The 12,089-nt window shown below is 45.6% G+C and overlaps 1 protein-coding gene across 3 annotated transcripts in view; it reads left to right on the top strand.

Moving 5' to 3' along the window:
* The window catches only part of DAB1 (DAB adaptor protein 1), an 896,917-nt gene that overhangs the window by 856,202 nt on the left and 28,626 nt on the right, over positions 1 to 12,089 (top strand). For all 3 annotated transcript variants that reach the window (XM_062193360.1, XM_062193362.1, XM_062193361.1), the window contains 4 exons: positions 2,801 to 2,851; positions 2,943 to 2,990; positions 8,490 to 8,552; positions 10,703 to 10,811. In XM_062193360.1, coding sequence (XP_062049344.1) covers positions 2,801 to 2,851; positions 2,943 to 2,990; positions 8,490 to 8,552; positions 10,703 to 10,811 — 271 coding nt within the window. The remainder of the gene's footprint in view (positions 1 to 2,800; positions 2,852 to 2,942; positions 2,991 to 8,489; positions 8,553 to 10,702; positions 10,812 to 12,089) is intronic.

Raw genomic sequence — 12,089 nt, 5'->3', positions numbered from 1 at the left:
GAGGGACTGGGCCTCGGGTCCTGCCCATAAGAAATAACTGAGGAAAGTGCATTGGCTAGATGGATCTTTCCACCGGCTGCCTGAAGTGCACTGGGTGTCACTAGATCCTGCCCCCCACCCCAGACAAGAGGAAAGAGGTCAGAGCAATGGAGGGGTCAGGGTCAGAAGAGAAAGGTGCCCACAGCACTAGGTATGGAAGATGTCGATGGAGCAAAGATATCCAGGGGAGCCAGTGGCCAGGAGCAAGGCGAAAGGAAAAGACAGACTGAAGAATGGATACAGGGTTCCAAGGCCAAGGCTGAGAAAGCCAAGGAGTGTTGGGCATCACTTTACGAGGGAATCTGGCCTGTGCTATTGGGTGGAAGTGGTATCTAAAAAGGAGTCGCCATCAAGATTTTTATTCTTCTTTCTATTTCCAAATATAATGTCATAATAATAAAAGTGTGCACATGCTTATTAAAAATGAGCCCAAAAAACAGACCAAGATGATATTAATCATAGCTCCTATTTATGTGCCAAACATCAAGCAAGACTGCACACATGCCTTGGTTCAGCCTCTCAGTAAACCTGAGATGATGTCTTCCCTACCAGCCCCACATGAAAGATATGGGAACACTGAGGTTAACTGACTTGCCCAGGGTCTCACAGCTGGCAGGTGGCACAGGCAGGGCTCAGTACACATCTGTGCAGTTGCAAAGAGATGTATCAAACACCCAGACCAAGCTGCATCAGAATTCACAAACCTCGCCTCATCCCACCTCTGCTCCTTGCCTCACCCAAGGCCTCCTCTTCTGTCACCAGGAAGGTGACAGGCTCACACCGACACTGGTTATCCTCCCACATTTTCATTATGTGGGACATGGTGAGGTTTTTATGAGACTCCACCATAGGCTGTTTTTCAAATTTATTTAATTCATCCATCATGCTCTGAAGCCATTTGCTTCTTTATATTGGACAGATGTAATGAGATTTTGGACACTAAAAAATGTTTTTATTAAAAGTTATGACCCAGAGCTAGTTGGTAGGGGCTCTGCTATAAATCCCTAGGAGTGTGTGGATTTATAAAGGATGTAGCGACATAACCTTAACCTTTCTGGCCACACCATAGATTACAGGATCACTTAGACTAATATTGTCTGCCTACCTATCCTCACCTCTGGCCAAATAATGATAATAACAATTTATGTGATTGTTTGACGTGGTGGCTTCTCCTCTCTTTGTAGCTACAGTGGAATCCTGGTCTTCGTCAGCCCATGGCTGATAGAAACAGGTGGCTGATTGCAGGATTCCCTGGGGCTTGGCCCAAGGCCCTGCCTTGGTGGGCACAGGCACTTTGCTTCTACAGCTCTCCTCTGCACCCTATGATGTGGGCCAGGGAAGCAACAATCATGGTTTCTACAGACAGGGCAAAGGAATTCCTGCCAAATGAGCAGCACGTGGAGGTCATGGGTGGCAGTTTCTCTACTGCTGCACTGCCAATACGAAGCATTCCTCAAAAATTGGAAAATGATGCAATTACTTCTGTTCATGCTGAAGATTGCCATGTTAATGTTAATATTAGCAGCTTCACATTAATGCTACACTTCTTGGAAATAACTCAGAATAATTTGCTTGTACATATAAGCCCAAACAGGTCATTAAAATATGTGTATAAATTAGATATTATATAGATTATCTGTAATATGCAATAGGGCAGTCAAAAAGCAGAATTAAATTTGGACATCCTCCAGTTACTTTTAAGAAAGACATTCATTCACACAGCACTTTGAGCAGTGCTGTGTGCTGGGCCCTCTGTCAGTTGCTGGGGATTCCGGAATAAACCCTGCACAGCTCCTGCTCGTGGGAGCTCACCCGTCAGAGCCACAGATAATGTACTGAGGGTTTTACATGAGGATTTTCAGCGCAGAAGGTCAAGAGATGGCTTTTCAGCTGGTTTGAAGAATTTGGTGAGCCTTGAGCTTGTGGAAAAAACAGTGTTAGGCAGAGAGAACAAACATAGTCAAAGGCATATACAAGGGGCTGGCATTGTGGCACACACAGCAGGTCAAGGGGCCAGCATTGTGGCATGCACAGCAGGTCAAGGGGCCACCATGTGGCACACATAGCAGGTTAAGGGGCCAGCATTGTAGCATTCACAGCAGGTTAAGACCCTGACATTCCATATCAAGAACTGATTTGAATCTTGGCTGCTCCACTCCTGATTCAGCACCTTGCTAATATGCCTGGGAAGATAGCTGATGATGACTCAAGTGCTTGGACTCCTGCCCCCAATGTGGGAAACCTAGATGGTGTTCCTGGCTTCGTAGCCGTGACTGTTGCAGGCATTTGGAGAGTGAACCAGCAGATGGAAGACCTCTCCCTCTTTGTCTCTCCTGTCTCTAGCTCTACTTTTCAAATAAATAAATAACTCTTGTTTTTTTTAAAAAAGTCACATACAAAGCTAGCTGTTCCATAGAGCTAAATGTAGCTAAAGCCCAAGATGACATTTTTTTTCCTATTAAAGGTAAAATCTCATTGAAGCATTTTTGCTTGTCGTTGGCTGTTGAGATTCGCTGGGTAGTGTCTGTCATTGCAGGAACATGGACTTCAAACGTGCAGATTTACCACCCCTGTATTTCCTAGTCAGCAGCATATTCTGTCATCTGCTTATGCTGGAAACATATTCCAGGATTTTCACAGCACATTGGGAGCAGCTCCCGCCCACTGAGACCACGGGAGTGTAAACTGTAGATAGCGTCGTCATTAAACTCATAAATCCATGTCATTTGTGTGTCACTCACTTCATCCTCATTCATCACAGAACAGCCATCCGTTTGAGGATTTTGAAGAACGGTTTGCTGCAGCCATCCCGGTAAGACTGAGAGGGCCCTGTCTGCTTAACTGTTTCATGACATCATCCCATCATTCATCCCATGCTCATCACTCGTGCCTTGTGGTTACAGAACAGAAACCTGCCCGTGGACTTGGATGAGATTTTTGAGGCAACAAAGGTAAGGCCTCGAGGTTCTCACTGAATGCAGGTCACTCTGGTCATTCTCCTACATTGCCTGTTTTCCTCACCCACTTGTTTGGATGGCAGGCACCCCATTCTATGTTGTCCCAATTGGTGCCCTTTCTAATGTTCACAGGAAGATTATGGGTGGCGCAGAATGGAAGTGTGTGTACACTCACGTGTGCTTGTGTGTAAGAGAGTGTGTGCTGGAGAGAAGAGGGCACTGCATTATTCAGCAAATATTTATGAAGTCCCTACCATGTCCTCTGCATTCCAATAGTGTTAGAGGCACAGCAAGGAAAAAGCTTATAGCATAACCTAGGGTGACATTGCATAGGTCAGGATGGGAAAGGATAAGATAGGATAGGATACCTTAGCATTTGGTAGTTTGCTAAAACATGGTGTGGTAGGAATTCATAAACAGGATATGACAAATACACCACTGAGAGTCAAAAATAGGCAAGGCTGCTCTTGATCCAGTATATTCTAACATAGACGTACTGATTTGCAGCCAGTGCTTGTTCAGTTTGGCTGAAGCAGTGGCCAGTGAATGTTGTCACCCCTGAATACAAGGTGCTAGGAGGCTTCTAGACAAGAGATTGTCAACCCTGGCAGCAATTTAGAATCATAAGGAAAGCTTTTCAAAGTTCCAGTGACGTGACTCAAGCCAGTTAATCCAGAACCTCTAGAGTTGGGAACCAAGCAGAAGTATTTTTCCCCAGATGAATTCTGTGTTCCCCCAAGCCAGCAAATCACAAAATGAAGTATCAGATAGGCTATGTTTTGAATTAGAAGAAAGTCTTCTACTTTGTGTCCTGAAGGATGGGTGGGAAAGACAATGGGGGAAGGAATATAAGTTCTAGGGAGGAGGTGCAGCATGTGCAAAGGATCTGAGATGGCTTCTCTTTTCATAACTCCCTGTGTGTCTGTCTTCTATAACACTGCAATGGGCCCGCGCCGTGGCTCAATAGGTTAATCCTCCGCCTGCGGCATCGGCACACCGGGTTCTAGTCTTGGTCGGGGAGCCGGATTCTGTCCCGGTTGCCCCTCTTAAAGGCCAGCTCTCTGCTGTGGCCTGGGAGTGCAGTGGAGGATGGCCCAAGTGCTTGGGCCCTGCACCCCATGGGAGACCAGGAGAAGCACCTGGCTCCTGCCTTCGGATCAGCGCGATGTACTGGCCGCAGCGCACTGGCCGCGGCGGCCATTGGAAGGTAAACCAATGGGAAAGGAAGACCTTTCTCTCCATCACTCTCTCTCACTGTCCACTCTACCTGTCAAAAAAAAAAAAAAAAAAAAAAAGAAAACACTGCAATGATTGTCTCTTTGGGTGTAGCTTTCTATAAAACAGCTGGCTCCTAACACTAGGAGTGCCTTACTTGTCACTGTTTCCCATGGTATTGTCACAGGAGCTGATGCAGGGTAGGGATCTCCGTGTCTTTGTTGATGGAAGTATCATGGGGAGCTCCTGATGCCAAAGAATAAGGAATGTGTCAGTGAGAAGGGGTTTTGGTGATCAGCCCGTGACATCCCAGCCTGCATAGGGGTGCCTTCAGAATTTCTCTTTAGGAGGATCCAGGGGCCAGGACTCAGCTTGAGAGCATTGGACAGCACTCCAGATGTTCCCGGGAAGCCACCTTGTCCAATACAAAGAATGGCTGCAGAGATAGCAAGTCTGACAGAGACATTCAAGGGCTACCTCTAACATCTAAGCCACTTCTTATTTTTTTAATTTTTAAATTGTTTATTTTTATTTTAAAGGCAGAATCATATAGCCAAACAGATTTCCCTTTTGCTGGCTTTCTTCCTCCAGGCCAGATAGACACCAGGAGCCAGGGACTCCACGTAGGCCTCCCATGTGGATGTAGGGACCCACATACTGGAGTCATCACCTGCTGCCTTCCAAGCTCTGCATTAGAAGGAACCTGCAATGGAGGGTGGAGCTGGGACTCACACAGGGTGCTCTAATATGGGATGCAGGCTTCCTAAGCAGAGTCCAGTAGCTGTACCAAATGTGACCCACTAAGCTATTCTCCACTGACCCCAGCAGCTTCCAGTATCCCTGGAAAATGTGCAGGGGCATAATGATGGAGTAAAATCTGCCATGTAAAGTTCCATCCCTCGGGGCTTGAAGACAGTACAGAGAAATGTCAGTAATAAAAGAGCCTTACTCCATGGCCAGTGGGACCTTGAGATGCCATTCAGATAACTAGGTGACCTCAAGGGGCTAAGCCTCATGGCAGACCTCATAGGAACCCTGGCTTCTGGTTAGAGAATATTGTAGTGCTGGATTTTGACCATTTAGCAAGGCTAACTAGGGTTTGACAAAGTGAGAGATAAGCAAGACGCTGGTGGGTCAAGTCCATCTTAGCTTCTGCCTCTTTGATCACAGGCAGATCTCTTAACTCAGTCTCAGTTAATTCATCTGTGAAATGAAGACAATGATAGCCCACTTTGCAGTGCTCAAGGAGTGTCCGACGTGATGATAATGTATTTGAGAGTGCATGGTAAACTGTAAAGTGTCTTACAAATGGAAATTATTAGTTTTATTCTCTTGGGTCCTTTAATATGATTAATTAGGATAATATTTTCAGATAGAACATGGTTTATTAGGTTACAAATTAAAGGACTGGGGTTAACATGAGAAGGAGGGCTGTGAAAGTAGGTACTATTCCTGATTCTCAATCATATGTGGTTATTAGGATTATTTTTAATTTTATAGCCCAAGAATTCCCCTTTTCTATAAAATTTAATTAACTCAAGATTCTATTGAAACAGCAAATTCAATGGAATGAAATAACAATCTATGTTTTATGCCTCTGCGTGTTTTTCTCGTTTAATCCTTGAGTGAAAATCATCTGGCAAAAGGAAAGTCTATATCTCACGAATGAAGGTTATTTTAAAAGTTGTGCTTAAGGAGAAAATTAGCCAATAAATTCTATTTATGATGTTAGTAAAAGTATGCCACGAGTTCAACATATTTGAAATGTAAATTGTGTGACTTAATTATTAACTTCATTTTAATATTTTCCTAACACTGAAAATAGTTGTGAGCCATTTTAAAAGCGTGGCGTTCCAATCGGCCTGGAAGCATGATTTGAATTCATTAAATAGAGTGATTCCTTTTCTGAATTTGGGAGAGTCTAAAGGGCTAGCAGAGCTGTATCAAATCCTATGAAACATGGCTGATGGGCTGAAGAAGATTTACCCACGGAAAGCACTGAGTGTCCAGCCAGGTTTGGGGGAGCACCCAGCACACCGGCCACCTTGCTCCCAATGGCTGCTGCACTGCTGTCCTAGGAGGAGGCATCTGGTTAGTAAAGGGCTGGTGGCAATGACTGAAATGCACTCAAGCCCACCCTACCTTGCTCCACCCACCTCCTGTCTCCCACCTGCATGCAGTTAACCCACAACGGCTTCTCTCCCCACCTGCCCATGCTGTTGGGCCTCTAGCCTCCTCACTCCTGCAGTCTCATCTGTCCTTCAAGACTCAGATTTGAGATCTTTTCTTTAGAGGACCCTCATGAGACTTCTCTGCCCAAAGCTGGCTGCCTGCCCTTTGAGGTGCTCCCCCTGCACCCCAGAGAGAGCTCCATCACTTTTCCTGACACGTCATTTTGAAATGATTTCCTCCTAGGAGCTCCCTGAAGGCAGAGACTAGGCATTTCTCGTCCTGTTTCCAGCACCTAGGACAGAGCTCCCACCTAACAGCTGTTCAACATTTCTGGGAAAAGTATTGTGTGGTTGGGAAGGGAATGAGTACTTGTAGGGTCCTGCAATGGATCAGGGACTGCTGTTCGGTCTGAAAGCTCCAGGGGGAGGAAGAGTTCAAAGTTGGTCAGCAAGGCTCAGCTGCTTTCTTTTCAGCAGAAAGATTCTTTTGTGCCTTTTTAACTAGGCCTAGCTAAACCTCCAAGAAAGTCCTGCCGTATTACCAGTTGAGTATCTGTTATCTGAAATGCTTGGGGCAAGAAGTGTTTTGGATTTTGATTTTTTCCAGATTTTGGAATATTTGCATATACATAATAAGATATCTTGAGGATGGGACCAAAGTCTAAACACAAAGTTCATTTACGTTTCGTATACACCTTACACACATAGCTGGAAGGCAGTATTATTCAGTGGTTTTAGCATGCCAGCATGTTGATGAGACTCTTCAAGAGAGGTCAGATGTGGGATTTTCCAGTTGCGGCATCTTGTGGGTACCCAAAAAATTGTAGATTTTGGAGCACTTTGGATTTCATATTTTCAGATTAGGGAGACTCAACCGTAATATTGTCAATCAGCACAGGAAATACTAGCATCTCCATCATCTAGCTGAGGGAGCAGTAGCTCTGGGGGGTAGATCCCTGAGTATATCCCCAGGTGTGGGACCATCCCCTCAGCCCAGAGCTCACTCACTTGACAGGAGGAAAAAACATTCCTTTCCTTGTGCGACTCCTAGAGATCCTGTCACGACCTGAGAGTAGAAGTTGTGTGTAGGTCCCCTGCATGACAGGGCAGCGGGCCTTCTCCCTGTGCCTTCTCTTGAGTGGTGTCTTTAGGTTCCTTCAGTGAGAAACTAGCACTTAAAGTATGAGGAGGAGTGGAGAGTGGGTTTCCCTCAGTAGACAGATTTGCACAGAGCATGCGATTATATTTTCTTGTAATAAAGTCAGGCTGTTTGGTTCCTAGCCGGAAACTCTGCACAGTATCTGAAGCAGGGCATGCTTGCAGATTAATTTCTAAGTCTGTCTGAAAGGGCTTCTTCCACTGCTGTGGCTGGCCTTGCTCAGACACCCTTGTGTGATAGATGGGAGGATGGATGATAAAGTGGCTGCAGGGATGGAGTTCCTGGGAGTGATTGATCGTGTATATTTTGGGCTCATTTTGATGCCCTTCCTGGTATTAAATGAAATGTTTTCTTTTCCTCCAGCTACACTTTTTTTAGTTCTAACATGGACTCTTTAAGGGGCTACATATTTGACTGCATGCTCTGTATACAGAAAATTTGAATCCTGGCCTGGGTGACCTTGATATCACCTCCATTAGACTCGAGTTACTCAGCTGCAGAAATGGGGTGATTCTTACTTCCCAAGATTAGTGTTATTGGATGCACTTATGAGAAGTAAGCATGAAGTCAAGCTTTGCTGTATTCACACACGGAAGGTACCTCATATGTGTGAATACACTCGTGACAGCAGAACACCGATAATGGGTTTGCCTTCCTCCCTGTGCTGGTATTTGACAGTAAAGAGCTGTGCAAGGCATTACTTTTTCTTATGGGATGTTGCTGATGGGCAGTCTTGACCAAGCCTGGATAAACAACCAGACATTCTGAAGCACAAATCGAACCTGGTTGCATCTGAGATGTTGCCTTTGAAATTGTGGGGTTTGGGAATAACTAACTGGACTTACCACTCATAGGGTCATGATGCAAAGGAAATGTCCTGTTGTTAAAGCAATTCCCAGGAGCATCAGCATCCCTTGTGGTTACGTGGTTGTCTTTCTGTCTTTTCAGGCTGTGACCCAATTAGAACTTTTTGGGGACATGTCCACCCCTCCTGATATAACCTCTCCCCCCGTAAGTATGCAGCACCCTCGGAGCCCTGCATTCCTTCCTGCCTTTTCTTTCCTTGGTTGCTCAGGGGCATGACAGTAGGCTCTGGGAGCAAGGCTGCTGAGAGCTGCAGCTCCTTCTAGTTGTGTGACTTGGGCAAGTTCACTAGCTATCCTGGACCTTGAATTGTGAACTATGTCTCTGTTTTGAGAAATAAATGAGCCTATCCCAATTCCAAGACATTGCCACTGGGAAGAGAGACATGAACAGATGTGCTTCTTGACTAGGAGGAACTCATGATCTAGTCGGGATGGAGGGCAAGAAATTCCAGAGTACATGAATGGTGACGGGGCATGTGTCAGCACCTACCGTGAGCCAGGCAAAGTATAGAGGTCAGCCCAGTGCAGGAAGCATCTCTGCCCTTCTGTTCTGACCTCTCCTCTCTCCTTGCCCTCTTTCCTTCCCCCTCTTCCTCCTTTTTGCTTCCACTTCCCCTCCTCCCTGCCTTGTCCTTGGCAGACCAGGACCTGGAACTTACTGAGCTTCCCAGGGGGCTCTGGATTCCCAGCCACAGCTCCAGCCAGGCTGTCTCAGTCAGTGCCTGCAGGTCAGCTCAGAGAACCTCAGGAGCCTTCGTTTGAAAGTGAAAAGAAAAATCCAAAGCAAAGCAAAAAATCCAATCCCAGTGCTGGATGTTTTCAAAAGCAACCCAGTGGCCAGGAGAACTGGCCCCTCTCATACCATTTCCCCAGGGGAAGGCAGAGAGCAGTCAGCCACAGCTGTGCCTGTTGAAGCTGTTGGGTAAGGACAGCTCCTCTGGGCACTGAACAGTAGTGCAAACTGGGGAACGGTGCTACGGTTCATTGGAGAGATGCACATCACGGAGAAGAGGCCGTGACCCACCACTGCAGACAGATGACACCAGACCCTGCTGCCCACAGCTGCCACCAGGGAATCCAGGCACAGCGGTCCTGCTCCCAACACCTGATGTCCAGAGCAGCCACTAGGGGAGGAGCCACAGCTCCTGTCCCCAGGGAAGCTGGACAGCTCATTTTCTCCTTCGTCCATGGACTAACAGCTTCATCCTGGGCACTCGCGATTACAGAACTGTGAGGCTCTGAAGCGAGGAAAGTCTGAAGGGATCTTACAACATAGCCCCTTCCTTTTACAGATGAGCAAACTGTCACAGAGCACGTGTGACTTGCCCAAGGTCACGTAGGGGAAAAGAGAACAGCACTGGATGTGTTTAAAAGAACAGCAGCTCATGGCTTCGTTTCTGGCCCTGAACCCAAGCACAGTCCAAATGGGTACTTGATAATCCTTACACAATGCTAGTCGCGCCACAATCTGCTAGTCTAAAAATGGCCTTGTCTAATTGCCATGGTTGCAGGATTAATTGCTTATATCAAACAGACTTATAGTCTATAAGCAAAAGCCTGTTGTATATGGGTGTGAGCATTTAAAAAGATGAATTCTGATGATTTCATTCCAATACTTTCCCCCTTACCTACCTGATGGTGCGGATCTTTCTGGAATGCTAGTACAGGCTAACCAGCTGTGCAAGCATTGTTACCTTATGGTCTTCTTGAAAATATTTACTTTTTTTTCAAGTGCAAAATCAAGCAAAATTCCTGGAGGCAGCATGAGGAAGGGACAGTGCTCTATTTGTTAACCCTTATTTGTTCATCGAGTTGACAACTGTTTCTTGACCATGTATGAAGTGACAAGTCCTGAGCATCACACACAGTGGGTCTTGAGTGGGTATACTTGAGTTTGAAAACACTCCCTCTAAAGCGTGAAAGCCAAGTGTGGAATAATTTGATGCCCTAAAAATACCCTCCAAGGGACAGAGACTCAAACTAAATCATGATACTGATCATGGTTTATAGCACCTACTATATGCCTATGCATGGTGCTAAATAATTTAAATGATATGGAATAGGAATGCTTCAAAGGCACAATCTCATTTACTCCTTCCAACAGCTCTTAAGGTATCATTTTTCCCAGGCTATTGGTAAAATCTACGTGCCAAACCAGAGTCAGCATGACAAAGAAGGAGCCTGGACCTTGGCTCACTTATGCATCCCCCACCTCCTAATTTCTGTACCTGCTGCTCTGTCCTTGGTGAGTGCTGAGCTAGGTCTCACACATCCCTGGGCTCTGTCTCTCTGCAGACTCCTGCAACTCCAGGTGATGCCTTTATCCCATCTTCATCTCAGACACTTCCGGCGAGTGCAGATGTGTTTGGTTCTGTACCTTTCGGCACTGCTGCTGTACCCTCAGGTAAGCCCTTTTCACCAACTTCCCTTCTTTGGCTTCTGCTCACCAAGAGAGAGACAGGGTTGACTGAGCCAGCCACCAGATAATGCCAAAACTCCTATGGAGCCACCGTTCTCTCCTGCAACTCTTAGATGACGCTGAGAAGCTGCCATTCAGGTGGGTGATGGAGGTGAGGTACAAAGCTCTGATACATAGTTGACTGGAATCAGGTGACACCTTGCATGGAATGGCCAAGACTCCAGGTACACAGGTGTACAGTTTGGTGAGCATGGTGCCCACAGAGCTTTGTAAGCAGTCCAGGTGCTTTCTTTCCATGCACCTTTGCCAGAGGAGAGAAGGTGGTGAGCAGGAGAGCCAGGTCTCCACAGACCTCTTGAGACCAAATGGATAGGAACAATCCGTCTTATTTGGCACTGATTCAAGGAAGGGCCAGGTCTCCCACACAGGGGTTGTGGGGACCCTATGGGGTTGCAGGGATCCTATGGGATGAAAGCAAACTGCTGACAGTGAATCGGGGGAAAGAGGAGTGATCGATATCAGTGATTCAGAAAAGATTTGTTCTGTTTTCCAAATATTCTTCAAAATATATGTACTACTTTTACAGAAGTACTAACAGTATTGCAGGTAGGACCACAGGGATCTTTGTTCCCATGTCATCTGGTACTGTGGAGCCAAGACACTGTACTTGGAAATGGCCAAAGATGGTATTAATCTTGTTTTTTGCATGCATGGGAGACTAACAAATTTCTCTGTTTTCCTTTAACTACATACTTGAAATCTGTGGCTTTATCTTTCTCTCTCTCCTTTTTTTTATAAATGGCATATGAGAGTTTGAGTATTTCAGAATACAAATCATCTTATGTTTTTTTTCTATAAATGATGACTTTTAATTACTTGGTGTTAGAAGACGATTCTTACCACCAAATATAAACCTTGTTTTTATTCAAAGTAAATTAAAAATTCATACCCTGTTCTGAAATATATTTATTTATCACAAGCAGACAATCATTGTGAGCTCTTAGAAACAATAGAGGTTGGTAGCCACTGGATCTAATAGTTTCAAATCTGCAGGTAAGGTAGAAATGTATTGAATTGCTAGATTTCCTAGTAAAATCTCATTTACTCATCCCTAAAATGGGACGGTGTCAATGACTAATTTTCCTTACCTGAAATGGATATTAGTCTGTCCTTGGGGGTCAGGTATTTGAGCTGGCAGTGAAGGCACCAGTTGGGATGCCCACATTTCATATCAGGATACCTGGGCTCCACTCCTGGCTCTGC

The sequence above is a fragment of the Lepus europaeus genome, chromosome 5 (genome assembly GCF_033115175.1).
Source record: "Lepus europaeus isolate LE1 chromosome 5, mLepTim1.pri, whole genome shotgun sequence".
In the NCBI taxonomy this organism is placed as follows: domain Eukaryota; kingdom Metazoa; phylum Chordata; class Mammalia; order Lagomorpha; family Leporidae; genus Lepus; species Lepus europaeus.
Note: the sequence above shows the minus strand (reverse complement) of the source record. Positions and strands in the feature narration are given on the sequence as shown.